Source organism: Acomys russatus, chromosome 5 (genome assembly GCF_903995435.1).
Source record: "Acomys russatus chromosome 5, mAcoRus1.1, whole genome shotgun sequence".
Taxonomy (NCBI): Eukaryota; Metazoa; Chordata; class Mammalia; order Rodentia; family Muridae; genus Acomys; species Acomys russatus.
In genome coordinates this window covers 11,102,321-11,118,240 of record NC_067141.1, presented here as the reverse complement: position 1 = coordinate 11,118,240, position 15,920 = coordinate 11,102,321, and the positions used below count along the sequence as shown (strand labels likewise).

The window sequence follows — 15,920 nt, the reverse complement described above, 5'->3', positions numbered from 1 at the left end:
GTCTGTGCCTCCCGATTGCTGGGATTACAGGTGTGCGCCACCACGTGGTGCAAACCGTGATTACGACAGCGACGTCAAGGCGCCTCAGAGCCGGGCACTTGCTGAGCCAGCGCCGCCGCCGACCTCCCGCCACAGGCGTCGCTGTGCGGCGCGCGTAAGCCTGGGGAGCAGCCCCGCGGCGGGAGCGGGCGCTCGTGCCCAGCGGGGGGGGGGGGTGTTCAGTTTCTGGCGCGAACTTCCGCCTCTCCGAAGTTGCAAGGCGGATCGGCGCGATGTCCGGAGACAGCAGCGGCCGGCGGCCCGAGGGCCGGGGTCGGGGCCGCGACCCGCACCGCGATCGCGCCCGCTCCCGCTCCCGCTCGCGGTCCCCGCTGGCCCGCCGCGGCGCGGCGCCGGAGCGCAGGGAGGCCGCGGAACGCCCGAGCCTGGAGGACACCGAGCCGTCCGATTCCGGGGACGAGCTGATAGACCCGGCCTGCTTGGAGGCCGAGTACGATCAGGGCCTGTGCCGCCAGATCCGCCATCAGTACCGCGCTCTCATCAACTCCGTCCAACGTAAGGTGGCGCTTTGGGGTGGGCTGCGCGGGCCGGCGGCGTTCCGTGGCTGGGTAGGGCGGCGGGAGGTGCAGGCGCTGGCCGGCCCGCGCCGGCTCGCGGCTGTTTACTCCGTGCACCCTTCCGCGCGACCTTGGCGGCGTGCGCGCAGGTGTTGTGTTGCCAGCTGGAAATAAAAAACAAAAACAAAAAAACAAAAACAAAACCGGGAGGCCGGACCAGGTGGTGACTTGCTTGAGCTCAGGCAGCCGGTAGGGAAGACGAGCAAATCACACCAGGTGCTTTTGTTGTTGTTGTTGTTGTTGTCGTCGAATCCTGCGTGCTCCCTGGGAGCGCCTGACCTCCGGAGTCCCTTGGGATTGCTGAAAAGCCACAGTCCCTACCGTGCTCCGATCCACTGAGTCAGAAATGCTCACTAGGCCCAATGCGTTTATTGCGTGGTTCTCCAGGTGACCCCGTTGCGTGAGCCCCTATATTAGGGAGCCCTTGGGAGTAAGGTTACAGGGAGCCAGTGTTTCCGGGTAAAAGTTCTAGCTTCGTGGAGGAGGGGGGAATGGCTGAGTGGGCAAGTGCTTGTCTTGCAAGCATGAAGACCTTAAGAATCCTAGAACGTCCCTAAAAATGCCGAGCTTGTGGTGCAGACTTGTATGTATCCTCAGCTCTGGAGAGGCAGAGTCCCGCTGGCCAGCCCAGCTGGCCTTCTTGGCTAGTTCTAGGTTAGTGAGACTGTGTCTGAGAAGGCAAAGGTGATGGTGAGTGAGCTGAGGGACCTAAGGTTTTACCCAGTCCCTGTGCACACCCAGTAGTTCGAGTGGCACGGAAGAGCATCGTTGCCTCTTTCTGTACAGTTTGGTTACCCAGGAAGTAGGAGTGGGACTTAGCTTCACCACTGTTAAGAGACAACTGTCAGATACACATTGCCCTAAGTTTGTATTCTTTTAAATAGAGAACCGGGAGGACATACTGAACGCCGGTGACAAACTAACAGAAGTCCTCGAAGAGGCCAACACTTTGTTTAATGAAGGTAATTAATGATTTTAAATACGTCGTCATAGCTTACACTCACCGAGTTACTTTTATAGAAGCAAATTATTGTCGTTTCACAAGTCCCATTTACTAGCCCAGAGCCTTTTTCATTTTAGCAATGACTTTCACTGTGTATTTACCATTTGACTCAGCGTATACTTCACAGTTCTTCATGAATTTTTGGGAGTGGGGAAGGAGTGGTACAGTGCTGGTGCCCACCTTTAAGACCCAACACAGGGAGAGGGAGAGGCAGAGGCAGGTGGATCTCTAACTTTGAGGCCAGCCTGGTCTACAGTTCCAGGGCTACACAGAGAAACTGTCTCAAAACAAGGACAAAAACAAACAAGCCTCTTCTCGAGATTTTTTTGCTGGCCTAAATTTGAGACCTTTACTTGTATGTTCTGTTTACTGAATAGATAAATGAATTAAAGAAGAATGCAGCTAGCCTCAGACACCCTGTTTCTTTTCCTGACCTTTAATCTCCCCTGCCTTAGCTGTTGGTCCACCTATAACCTAGTGGAGGGGGCCTTATCTACAGGTATACCTGTTGTGTGTGGTTGGGGGCCAGCCCGGAGGGAACCATGTGCACTTTGGGTGTGGAAGTTTGGCTCCTGGGCGTTTTTTTTTTTTGTTTGCTTTAAATGATGTGTATTTGTGGGTTTGTGCACATGAGTGCAGTATCTGTGGTGGCCAGAAGAAGGCATCAGGTGTCACGCACCACTACCCCCAGCTGGAGTTACAAGGAGGTTGTGAGTTGTCTGAATTAAAAGCAGTGACAGTGGTTGTAGTGGCAACCACACAGACGTCAGGGTACTGCCTGGTGTGAGCCCAGGACAACTGCTCCCAAACATGTCCTCTTCAGACCTTTCTCACTGCTTTGGGAACTGCTAACCACAGTCTTCCCGTTCTTGAGGACCATTGACTTCTAGCCGTCTAAGTATGCCTGGTTGTCTCAGGGCAGGTGTAGTAGGTGGTGCCTCCTGTCTTTCCTGCTCTGGCCATGGCCTCCTAACAGTTCCCCTGCTTGGTCTGGAACACACTCTAAGTCACCTCCAGACCTTGGAGAACACCTGGAACGAACCCCTTCTCCACTGTCAAGCTGTTCTTCCATCCTAGGTTGGACCCACAGTCTCCTTGTTGTGATTGGTTCGTTGACTTCCTTACTGTCTGCAGTCAGCTTACTGGTTTCATGCACATGTGACCTCCCTCTTTGTCACTGCCTGTGTTTAATCAGCTGGGCCGTCAGGAGTGTCTCAGCCTGGCATCCATGGGTGTTATGCCTCTGTTTTAATTCTTTAGAGAACTTGCTCTCGTCCAGATGGGATATTTGCACTTTTCTTGCGGTGGCTTCTGGGGCTGTTGGACACGGAGAGTGTAGATGAGATCCCTCAGCTGCTTCCCCCTTTTCCAGCACTTCCACAGTAACTTTTTTTTTTTTTTAATGTGCATTAGTGTTTTGCCTGCATGCGTGTCTGTGATAGAGTGTCAGATCCTGGAATGAACAGAGTTATGAGCTGCCGTGTGGGTGCTGGGACTTGAACCCAGGTCCTCTGGAGGAATAGCCAGTGCTTTTATCCATTGCGCCATCTGCAGCCCCAGCAGTGACTCTTGAAATGATTAAAAATCCCTTCCTTCTGTAAAGAGAAATTATGCATAAGAACGAAAGGCAGGGTCAACAAGTCCCCTAGCTGTGCTTTTCCTATTTTTGTGAGGATCATACAGGAAATCAATGCCTCAAATGAGAGTAGTCTTGAGGGTCGTGTGGGGCACAGGTATTTCTGTTTGAGTTTCTCAGGGTTTGTTTGACTTGGCTTACATAGGAGTCATCCCAGACTACTGTTTGAGATTCTCTGTGGCCCATAGGATAGGGCTGTTAAACCCAGCCTCCACAGCTCTGCTAAGTCCTTCAGTTGAACCCATTTGAGTTAAATCAGTTCCGGTGAGGTTGGTGACTAGAATGTGTCAGAGAGAGGTGCTACACACGACACAGGGTTTGTTATACAGGGCTTACTAAGAGACTGGTTCAGTGAGGGCTGGAAAGATGGCTCTGTAGTTTAAAGTGCTTGCTGCTGTTGGAGAAGACCCAGTTTTGATTCCCAGCGCCCACATGTCAGCTCACAGCCATCCCTAACTCCAGTTCCAGAAGGTAGGTTGCCCTCTTCTGATCTCCTGGGCATCAGGGTTGACACATGTTGCACATACATACATGCAGGCAAACACTCGTGCGCATAAAATAAATCTAAAAGGAAAGCAAAGGCGGGAGATTCTGGTTCAGTGCCCAGAAATATGAAAACTGGAGAGTAAGCTTTAAGGAAGCCTGGTCAGCTGTGGTTGAGGGTTTGGTGAAGTTGGGAGATAGCCAGATTTAGAAGTCTGTGGGTCTGTTTCCAGCCTGTTGAGGTTTATTTTGGCCTAGTGGAAAGATCCTAATAAGAACTTGGAAATTCAGGTAAATACCTATGAATGTGTGTTTTTCTTAACATGTATTTCTTGCTCTACAGTGTCACGAGCAAGGGAAGCCGTTCTGGATGCCCAGTTTCTTGTTCTGGCTTCAGATTTGGGCAAAGAGAAAGCCAAACAGCTGCGCTCTGACCTGAGCTCATTTGATATGTTAAGATATGTTGAAACTCTGGTAAGTTCAAAGCTACAGTATTTTAATTAAATGCTTCTTTAACATGTCATATTATGTAATTCTCTACTTGCTTATATCAGTTTGCAGATGTTTCCTTTTATTCCTTTTTTGGTCTTAGAGAGCTCCTAGGAGATCTTGAGATTAAGGTTGAGGTATGTAGCCAGGCATGGTGGCTCATGCCTTTAATCCCAGCACTTGGGAGGTAGAGGCAGGATGCTGTGAGTTCGAGGTCAGCCTGGTCTACAAAGTGAGTCCAGGACAGCCAAGGCCACTCAGAGAAACCCTGACTCCAAAAACAAAAACAAAAATACAAAAATTGAGGTGTGTGGTGGAATTTAGGGTGGGAGCTCTAAAGCCCTCTCTTCTAAGACTCTGGATGTTATGGTTGTTTATTAATGGCCATTTCCTTGGTTACATTACACGTGTTCTAGGTCATTCTGGGATGTGTGTCCTAGGCTGGACCAGAGTTCACACTGAGGAGGTGGAGGTCAGGGGCAGCCCAGGGTAGAGACAGGCTGGAGATGAGTTGAACCTTGTACAGGCATAGTCTGTCTTGGAAAAAACCTTAGAAGCATGCAAGTATGATGGTGATTTTATATTTAATTTAGTTTTTAATTCACCCACCTTTGCCTTGTAACAAGTGTACACAGTTGGTACCTGAAATTTGAAAACTTTTTTTTTTTTTTTTTAATGTGTATGTGTTCAAAAAAAGAATAGAATGACGTTTTCTTTTCTTCTGTCCTGAAACTCAGTCTCTAGACCAGACAGACCTGGAACTCCGAGATCTGCCTGTCTCTGCCTTCTGAGTGCAAGGATTAAAGGTGTGTGCTACTGTACCCAGCTGAGCGATGAATTTTGACAGTGCTTATATTTAAAGGGTTATTAGAATGGCTCAAGCTGTGTGTGCTGGGACACAACTGTAATCTCAGCTACTTGGGAACCCAAGGCAGGAGGATTGCAAGCCGGGGTTATATGAAAAGGCCTTCTCTTAAAGTAAAAATTGTAGCAATTTGAAGGTGGGGTTCACTAGTAGAGCAGTTGCTTAGCATGATAAGGCCCCCGGTTTAGTGCCCGATATTGAAAAAAAGTCAGTGTTGTGAGGTCTGACTAGATAAAATGATTACTTCATAAAATAAGGAGGAAGACAATTATTTGCAGTTTGTTATTTTTAAAGTCTAGTAAGACTTAAAAATAAGTATCGTGAAGTATAATGTATTTTGGAAATGTTGACTTATACACACAATAAGTATTTTTAAAATAAAATTTAGTTGTACTTTAACCTTTAAATTAACATCACAATAAGTTGAAGTCTTAAAGCAGGAAATAATTTCCTGGAGTCTGGTTGGGGAAGTTTTCCCAAATATAACACCACAAATGGGACACTAAGGAAAAGACATGGTGTGGCGGTGCGCACATTTAATCCCAGCACTCAGCAGAGGCAGGCGGATCTCTGAGTTCCAGGCCAACCAGGGGCTACGTAGTGAGGCCCTTTGTACTGGATGGCAGAAGAATGGAGGGAAACCAATTGTGCCCCCCTTTGATCAGGCTCTTTTTCCCTTTCAAAGTCTGGTTGCTTTGAAGGCGTTCTAATTATTGTTTATACTATTTAAGAACTTTTAGCCCTATTACGGCCCAATATAATAAACATGTTCTTTCCTAAGAAACAAATATGTCATAATTTCTACTATACCTGGCTGTAATAACACCCTTCTGTAAGACAGAGATGAGAGGCAGGCACAGTGCAGAACACCTTTAATCCCAGCACTTGGGAGGCAGAGGCAGGCAGATCTTCGTGAGTTTGAGGCCAGCCTGGTCTTCAAAGTGAGTCCAGGACAGCCAGGGCTATTACACAGAGAAACCCTGTCTCGAAAAACCAAAAGAGGCGGCGGGGGGAGGGGGAGCAGGAGGGGGATGGGGAGGAGACACACACACACACACACACACACACACACACACACACACACACACACACACACACACACACACACACACACACACACGGGAAAATTGTTGGACTCACTGTGGAGTCAGTTTTCCGCTGTGTGTTACTGCTCTCTGGATATACTGAGGCCCCTTCTAGGTTTGGGGTCTTCAGTTTCCCTGATAGTATAGTTTTGCTCTGATGCAGCTGCCTGTGCTCCAATAGGCTCCTGTGAGCCTAATGCCTGCCATCCTCAAGCTCCTTAGGCTGCAGTGCAGAGGAACAGGTGTTTCAGCCTCCGTGTAAGACACATCGGAGCTGGGTGCCTCTCTATTTCAAATGCTTCTGCTGTGCACAGTAGGACAGTTTCCCTGGTTGCCAAAAATGTTTCATAGTGTCAAAAGATTCCTTAGAAGCAAAAGCACCCTTTTCAAGAACTGCTAGGCTAAATCATGTCAGTGTCCCACCGGAAGTTCTAAGTATGTTGAGGATGCTTTCTCGTAACAGAAGGTACTTCTGCTAGGGACTTAAGTGTAGGATTATCTTTGCAATAAGAAGGTGAGCCAGTATAAAAACAGGCTCTCCGTCTAGGTAAGTGGTTGCTGTGGTTTAACTGTTTCTCGTTTGCTTGTTTTGTAGCTGACACATATGGGCGTAAATCCGCTAGAAGCTGAAGAACTCACCCGTGATGAAGATAGAACCGATTTTGAATTAATTGTCTATGACTCCTGGAAAATATCAGGCAAAACAGCAGAAAACACCTTTAATAAAACCCATACATTCCACTTTCTGTAAGATTATTTTCAAGATCCAACAGACCAGCCATAATAATAATTTATAAACCTTAAATGATTTTTATTGTAGGGACAATGCTTTTTTAAGTAGTAAGGAGGTTCCAGTCATGAAGCCATTGTCCAGAGACTCCCCAGACCTGAACAGAAGTCCATAAACGTGACTGGAGTCAACTCTGTCCTCCCTTAACAGGAAAGGCCGTGGGGCAGGACCTTAGCGCTCTTGGCTCGTTTGGTTTTTAGGTCAGGAATTTGGGGTCTGTAACGTGTTTCTGAATCTGTTGACCATCTCTGAAGTTTTCATCATTCGGAAGGATGAAGGCTCTTACTAGAGCATCTTGAGATTATTGCAGTTTATGTCAAGGGCCACTTACTGCAATGTCTATTTGCAGGGTCACTCCCTGCATTTGCAGACTACGTCACCAGCTCGTTGTCTCAGACTTCAGAGCTGAAGTGGCTGATGTAGTACTGTCACAAAGCTGTCTCTTGGTGGACAGCCTGCAAGTGTACGGCTCCTCTTCCCCACTAGATCCTTTCCCTGTGGCAGCTCTCCAGCTCCTCCTGGTCCTTTCTTCCCATAGCTCCAGGTTACTAACCTTTAGTTCCTTTAAGCCTGAGGTTGGTAGAGTCTGTGTTAGAATGCTTTGGAGTTTGGGTTGTAGGGGGCTGTGTCCTGGCTCAGGCGTCTATAACATGCCTTCTGGCAACCCAGAGGCCCAGAACTACTGTAAAAACTATGAAGACCACAGTTGTTAATTATGCGTGATAGAATCCAGGTGTTTTTGTTCAGTGCTGATCTCTGTCTTAAGTCCTGGCATCGACAGGGAAAGCCTTAGCGCTTCTCCAGCCCAGCTTCTCTCCACGTGAAGTGCTCTCAGCTCTGCCCCCATACGGGTGTAGCCTTGCCCGCTGGGGTGCTTTCTCTCCTGATTCTTTCTGGTCAGCGTTACTTACCCACTGCTCCCAGCCTGGATGCCTCCAGTAACTTTCCCAGAGGGATATGAGCAAATGCTAGATTTCCCAACCAGATCTCTTCTGTGCTTGGGCAGCTATTTCTGCCGAAAGGCTCTCATCGTGCTGTGCTGTAGGAGCGATCACATTGAGATGCTGTGCGGATTAGTCTCGTTCCAGCCTTCTCACGTGTAGCGAGCAGACGGGACAAGATTCTAGACACGGCTGATACATGTACAGCAGCTGAAGGCTGTATTAGGATTGGCTTTTGTCATTGTTGGTTTTTGGGGGGAGGATAGAGTCTGAAAAGAAGAGAACCCCAGCATCATGTTCCGGTGTGTGTGCAGTAGGCCTCAGCTGTCAGCTGTTACCCTGGCATACCTAGACCCAGGCTTTCATCTTTCTGGTCTCAGAAGTTGCCTATAGCTGGACGTGGTGGTGCATGCCTTTAATCCCAGCATTCGTGGGAGTTGCGGGGAAGGCAGAGGGCAGTGGATCTCTGAATTCAAGGCCAGCTTGGTCTACAAAGAGAGCTCTAGAACAGCCAGCGCTACATAGAGAAACCCTGTCTTGAAAAACAAATCAAACAGAAAATTGCCTTCGCCTGGCAGGTACGGGGCTAGTTGGGAAGATTCCACAAGGTGTTAAGTGGCTCACTGCAGTGCAGAGCATCAGGAGAGTTGGGCAAGGTATCTGACTGACAAGACTCAAGGAGCTCTTGTAGAAACAGCAGTGGAGCAGGAAAGATGTCACAGCCTGCATCTCATCACGCCTGCTCTGAATTTGACTGCTCCACACCAGCTGCTTTTAGTCAGTGAAATGGGTTTGTTCAGAAAGGAAACAAAACAGACCTGAGTGCACACTTTCCACTAGGTTGGGCTCAATACATGGAGAATTCCCTGTGCCGAAGCCACGGACTGATCGTCCCAGACAACCTCGTATGATAGAGGAGCCGCGGGCAATGCCTGCCCAGGTTTGTTTTTCAAATACTACTTTTTAGACCTAACCTGTGCATAATATAGCATAGATGCAGTTGGGCGTGGTGGAGTCGGAGGCCAGCTTGGCTTGCATACCCCAAGTTCTAGTCCAGGCCAGTCAGAGCTACATAATAACACTTCACTACTTTAAAAGGGGTGGGGGGGGGGTGGGGAGAAGGAATCATAAGTATCTAAGCTTTAGGGTCTAAAGTCAGGGTCTAGTCATTTAAATATTTTATTTAAAATGTCTCTTAACATTTTGGGATTGGCCACTTTAACGCATTCCTGTGGTTTTAATCAGTTCTACTAAACCAGAGTTTCTCAACCTCAGTGCTACCAGCATTTGGGGCTCTGTGGGAGCTGTCCTAGGCATTGTAAAAATTTCTCACATTCTTGGCCACTACGGACTAGATGCTGATAGTATCACCCATCCCAGCTATAACCAAAAACGCCTCCAATATTAACCCCTATGGGGCAAGATAATGTCTAGTTGAGAACTACTGTCCTGAACTTTGTGTTGTGACTTTCGTTTAGTCTAGAGACAGGTGAGCTAGCAGTTGGGTAACGCTGCCCTTCTACCTAACAATGCAAGACAGCTACTGAAGAAACGCCTTTTAAACAGTACATTCTAAGGCCTGTAAATTTAAACGCTAGCAAGCCCAACCCAAAACTTTGAGGTTTCGATGTGCAGCAGAGAAGGAGAGACTAGTTCCTGACACGTGAGAGGCGAGTGAGCCTGATGCTGATTTCTTTCCCAGTTGAAATGCATGGAAGAATCTCACCAAGAAGCAACTGAGAAGGAAGTCGAAAGAATCCTGGGGCTGTTGCAGACATACTTCAGAGAAGACCGTGAGTATCGGCTCCTAATGAAAAAGGGCAGCCACTGGCGTTTTGTCAGACGGGTCACTTTCTGCAAGGTTATTTTATTGAAAAGGCATTTTCAGTCACATATATGTGAGTTATTGTGAATTTTCCCCTTTATTTTTTATTTTATTTTACTTTTTTAAGTCTGGAACTTATGGCAATCCTCCTGCCCTAGCCTCCTGAGTGCAGGGATAACAAGCATAAGACACAACACCTGTCTTGCTTTCTTTTTTGTCAAACATATTTTATGAAGCTTTCACCTGAAATACTTACTGTGACAGTGTTGATAAAGTAACATTTAAAAAATGTAAGCCACCCTTTTTTAAGGAGATTTATTTATTTATTTATTTTTGGTTTTTCGAGACAGAGTTTCTCTGTGTAGCCTTGGCCATCCTGGACTCACTTTGTAGACCGGGCTGGCCTTGAACTCACAGCGATCCGCCTGCCTCTGCCTCCCGAGTGCTGGGATTAAAGGCGTGCGCCACCACACCCAGCTTAAAGGAGATTTATTATCTTTATTTTATGCGTATGGGTGCGTTGCCTGCCTATATGTGTGTATATAACACACATGCCCGGTGCCTGTGTTCTTAACCACAGAGCCATGTCTCCAGCCCCGAATTAGGTAAAAGTATCTCCCCCCTCCTATTCCCCATGAAGGACACTTGTCAAACATGAAGTTCCTGTTTTAATAGTTTTTCTGTTTAATTCATGTAAATATACATGTTGTTAGTTGTTGTTGTTTAGTTTTGTCTTGGGGTTACTTTCATTTTCATTTTACCCCCAAGCTAATCATGGTACACGCTTTCTGCAAATAAGACTTTTCCCTGTAGACGTTTTCTATATCATACAGCTTGCTCTTCAGGATTTCCCATGGTGTGGATATATTATCAATATACTTAGCTGGGTGAGGAGGCCCTTAATCCCAGCACTGGAAAGGCAGAGGCAAGTGGATCTTTATGAGTTCGAGGCCAGCCTGGTCTACATGGCGAGTCTAGGACAGCCAGGGCTACATAGAGAAGCCCTGTCTGGCTGTGTGTGTGTAGTTAGTTACTTAGTTAGTAATCCTTATCACTGGGAAGGGTCTTGTGGTATTTTCCTGTTACACAAACTGCTGACTTGAAAATCTTTGTCTAACTTAGAGCCGCTGTTTCTGAGGGTGGCTTTTTAGATAGCTGCCAGGTCAGTGTGCATTCAGGTGTTAACAGGAATGCCCAAGTGGCCTTCCGAGGAGCTCACTCCCCACAGCAGAAGCCTGTGTGCTCCTTCTTTTGTCTCTGGTGAATGTTAGGGCATAGGCCTTGATGTGAAACAAAAACAGCGTCTTGTGTTTTGAAGCTTGTCTTCTTTCTTTTCTCCTACAGCTGATACTCCAATGTCCTTTTTTGATTTTGTGGTTGACCCACATTCTTTCCCCCGCACAGTGGAAAACATCTTTCATGTTTCCTTCATTATACGGGTAAGGTTGGTGAGTGCTCTACCATCCTTCATGCTGTTAAGATGATAAGCAGCAAATAGAGTTATTTACCCATTATAGCCGAATATCAATTGGTATATGTTAAGTAAACTAAAATGTATGGCTTGCCTTTAGTTTTTAAGATCCCAAGGTGAGCTGGGCATGGTTGTGCACACCTTTAATCCCAGTACTTGGGAGGCAGAGGCAGGTGGATTGCTGTGGGTTCGAGTCCAAGACAGCCAAGGCTACACAGAGAAACCCTGTCTTGAAAAACTAAAAAAAAAAAAAAAAAAAAAAAAAAAAGATCACAAGGTGAGCATTACCTATTGGAAATACTCAAAACTTGAAACCATAGTTGGAAAATTTCACCGCTGCTGAAGCAGGCCCATTAAAATAGTCTAAAGTCACCTGGCAGTGTAAGGTGTGGATGGAACATAAGTGAATTTCATGTTAGATTAGGTCCCAACTCCACGACTCCTCATTGCATCTATGTGGATAGTCCCAAATTTCCCCAGATTTGAAACTTCTAGTTCTGAGTCTAATGGTAAAGCTTGAATATGAAATGATTACAATATGGTGACGTTCCTGAAGTTTTCATGCTATATAAACATAAGCTTGTTGGGCGGTGGTGGCACACGCCTTCAATCTCAGCACTCGGGAGGCAGAGGCAGGTGGATCTCTGGTTTTTTGGTTTTGATTTTGGTTTTTTTAGACAGGGTTTCTCTGTGTCACCTGGCTGTCCTGGTGCCCTGGACTCACTCTGTAGACCAGGCTGCCTCAAACTCAAAGCGACCTGCTGGCCTCTGCCTCCTGAGTGCTGGGAAGTTGTGCCACCACACCCAGCTGCTGGTGGATGTCTGTGAGTTCACTGGTCTATCGAGTGAGTTCCCTGGCAGCCAGAGCTACACAGAGAAACCCTGTCTCAAAAACAAACAAACAAACAAATAAAACAAGTTTATTCTCAAGAAACAGACACTGAAGCAGCAGAAGAAGGGAGCATTCCTGGGTATAATCCTCACATGTCATGTAATAATATAGAAAGGAAGTGATCAAGTAAATGAGGCAGAACAGCTGGTGAATGTGGACAGAGGATCAGCAGGAGGGCTTTACAGTAGTTTTGTGGCTCATTAAGTGAAAAGTTTGGGATTCCTTAAAATAGAACCCTGTCAATGTGCTGTAGGTATTTGCGGTAAGACTTGAGCCTCCCATCATGCTGCTTTCCCAATATCTAAGATGAATTTGCTCTTTAACTTTAGACAAAAGCTATTCACCCATGCCCTCTCTCAAACCACAGAGGCATGTGTGCAGTGGTCCCAGTGGCAAAACTATGCATAGTAAGTACAGTGTCGAAGGTGTGTAGTAGATTGCATAGTCGGCCAAAGAACAAGACAGTTGTTCTAAGGGTTTCTCGGCACTGAGGGCTGATGAGTTGGCACAGTGAGTAAAAGCTGCTGCCAGGTCTGCCCTGGGTTTCTTCCCCAGGACCAACATGGTGGAAGGAGAGAACCACCTTCACAAGTTGTCCCTGACTTCCGTAACGCGCCATAGGCCACTCCATCCCTCAAATGAATAAGTGTAGTATAGTAGTAATAAAGTCAGTGTGGAACCTGTGTCTAGTAATCAATTAGAAATGTGAGCAGCAATCATTTTGTGAAGGAAGATATGAGAAAAATCTTGTCTGTAAGTTAGGGTGCATTTTGGCTGTCTGAAATACAGGGTTTTGTTGTTGTTGTTGTTGTTGTTGTTGTTTTTGTTTGTTTGTTTGTTTTTCGAGACAGGGTTTCTCTGTGTAGCCTTGGCTGTCCTGAACTCACTTTGTAGACCATGCTGGCCTCGAACTCACAGAGATCCGCCTGCCTCTGCCTCCCGAGTGTTGGGATTAAAGGCGTGCGCCAGAAATACAGGGTTTTGTTTTTGGTTTTTTGTTTTTTTAACTGATTAAGTTTTTTCATTCAGTAGATGTTTGTTTCAAATCATGTTTTTGTTTTAGGATGGTTTTGCAAGAATAAGACTTGACCAAGACCGACTACCAATTATAGGTAAATTACACTGTTTATAGAAATTATTTTAGGAAGTATTAGAGTTCATGAAATGCATTTTATTTTACTAAAAGTAATGTCTTTTTCTTTTCTTTCACCACCACCACCCCCCCCCCCCCGCCACCCTATCCCATCCCCACCCTGAGATGGGCTTGCTCCGTGGCCCTCAAATCTTCCTGCGTCAGTCTTCTTAGTACTGGAATTAAAAGTTTCTGGGTTTTGTTGTTGTTGTGTTTTTGTTTGCGACAGTGTCTCTCTTACAAAGCTATAGCTAACCAGGAACTAACTATGTAGACCAGACAGACCTGGAACTCACAAAGATCTGCTTGCTTCTGATCCACCTGACTCTCCCTCTCCAGGGCAGGGATTAAAGGCATATGCCACTACACTTGGTTTTTGTTTGTTTTAACCACAGAAGTTCTCTTACCATATGTCCCTGGCTAGCCTGGAACTCGCTATGGACACATTGGCTTTGAACTCAAAGAGATCTACCTGTCTCTGTCTCCTGGATATTGAGATTAAAAGCATGTGCCTCCATGTCTGATAAGTTCCTATTTTTAATAAAAATTTATATAAACAAAATTTATTTTCCCTTGTTAACTAAAAATTCTGAAACTGAGCATAGTTTAAAACTGATGGATAAATTGATACTGTTAATTCACCATCTGCTATAAAGTTTAACAAAATTATAAGTTCCCCTAACTTTTAGTGTGTGTAATTACGGTCGTTTTTGTAGTTTCCTTCTTTCTGGCCACCATTTGTCCATGGCGCCAGCGCCTTCTCTCTGAGGTTCTGGGCTGTTGTTCACTCGTGCTTGTATACAGTCTCAACCGTGCCCTTCTAGAGTCTTTTGTGGAGAGTTAGGGTGTTGGTTGCACTTACTTGTTACGTGTTCTCAGTTTCACATTGGACTCATGAAGGCTTAGCTAGGTGGCTAGTGCACAGAGCTGCTAAACTGTTTACAACATAAAATACTATGATTACCGTGGAAAATCAATGTGGTTCCTGTCCACAGTACTCAGCTGTAGTGCGTGGGAAGTACATACCAGCATCTCAGTACAAGCGCTACTCCTGTAACTAGTTGCTGCTCAAGTTCCCTGTTCTGATCCATAATGTTTGACAATTTTGTCTTTCAAACAGAGCCAGTGATTAATGGAGAAAGTGAGGGAGTTGACCAAAACACTCAAATTAGAAGTCAAGGGATTATAGCTTTGAGTTACCGTGACTGGGAGGTAAGGCCCTGCAGGTCGCTCACCCAGTGCGGCTCTCACTTGCACCTCATTTGCTGTGAACCCACTGTCAAATGTTCCTCATTCCCGAGCAGGAGATTGTGAAGACCTTCGAGATTTCTGAGCCTGTGATCTCTCTGAGTCAGAGCCAACAGCGGCTCAGTGCCTGATGCCAGCTGAAGGTAACAATTCCTACACTACAGCCACGCAGTTGTATTGAAATTGTATTAGGCAACCCAAGCCATAGTGTTTCCTCATTCCAGTAAAATTTGGGGTTTGCCTCCCTCTAGTGTCCCATTCCTAGAACTGTAACTGGTAAGGAAGGCAGGAGCGAGCAGGAGGCCAGTGACAACAGTGGTGGTGGTGGTGAGCGCTGGAGCTGAAAGAGCAGTGCAGGAGGCTCCTTGGTACTGGTTTTCACCTAACAATAAACTAGAGAAATAGGGACTGTCCTCCCAGTGTCGCTCCTGTTCTGTTAGAGTTCTCTCTAATGGGAACAAAGCAGAAAAGCAAGATGAGCGGAGCATTACCCTAGAGTGGTACTAGTAATGGGCATTGCTGAAGTGGATTGTGCTATGGTTTAAAAAAAAAAAACCACAAAAACCAAAGCAACTTCATTTTTTACAAAGGGGGACATTTCTAGAAGGAAATCTTAGTACCGACATGGCGTCCTATACCGCACACAGCTGTGGGTGGGATTGACCTTGAATCTGCAGGCCTGGCTCCTGGTTTTAAAACCTTGTGGAGTTGCTTCATTTTACGCATTTGTTTTCCTTATCTCTGAGTCTATAAAATAACTTTAACTAGATAAGCCCTTTGGCTTCATTTTCTCCTAGTTTTGAGAATTAAAATGAGCTTTTAAAGTACTTTATATAAACTCAGTATACATTTCAGTGAACTGAACGTCTTTGGTTTCAAGGTAGCTTACCTCTGTCAGCCTATCTGAGGGCACGGGAGCTATGTGAGGAGTACAGGGGCCAGTCACTAACATGAACTTCAGTCTATCGGTTATTAACCAGCTACCTTCTCTCTTGGATTTTTTAGAACTGAAGGCAACAGTGAAGCCCTGAAGGAGAAGCAGCATGCACTGTATATATGTATGATTACATGTTTTTAAAGATGAATGTTTTTAGTAAATTGTAGCATTTGATAGTTAATGGATTTGTCATGGTTGTCTTTGAATAAAGGAAATTCACTGCCATATTCACAAATAATGCTCTTTATTGTCTCCTGGGCTGTGGGTGTGGGGTAGAGCACGGTCCTTTTGCTAGTCCTACCCCGATAAAAGTTGCACTTGGATTGTTAGTGCCTGAGAGATAATACAGTACTTTTTATGCCTCTGTAGTGTAAAGTTAGCTGGCCAAGCCAGCAGATAGGTTGTGCCAGATAATGTTTCTTTCTTTTTGTAGGTTACAGTGGTCAAGTTTTTTTGTTTGTTTGTTTTTGTTTTTTTGTTTTAGTTTTTTCGAGACAGGGTTTCTC

At 45.9% G+C, this 15,920-nt stretch overlaps 1 protein-coding gene across 2 annotated transcripts; it reads left to right on the top strand.

Annotated features, from left to right (window-relative positions):
- Positions 1-257: 257 nt before the first annotated feature.
- On the top strand, positions 258-15,662 carry Nsmce4a (NSE4 homolog A, SMC5-SMC6 complex component). 2 transcript variants are annotated; one of them, XM_051145423.1, is made up of 11 exons: positions 258-555; positions 1,502-1,579; positions 4,083-4,213; positions 6,774-6,925; positions 8,750-8,849; positions 9,612-9,702; positions 11,079-11,182; positions 13,161-13,209; positions 14,350-14,441; positions 14,534-14,620; positions 15,483-15,662. In XM_051145423.1, exons 1-10 carry the CDS (start codon positions 273-275, stop codon positions 14,606-14,608), a joined length of 1,155 nt encoding a protein of 384 aa, XP_051001380.1. In that variant the 5' UTR covers positions 258-272; the 3' UTR covers positions 14,609-14,620; positions 15,483-15,662. The 2 variants fall into 2 exon arrangements, with proteins under 2 accessions (XP_051001380.1, XP_051001381.1); XM_051145424.1 differs by having other exon boundaries at positions 11,079-11,173; positions 15,483-15,661.
- Positions 15,663-15,920: the final 258 nt, after the last annotated feature.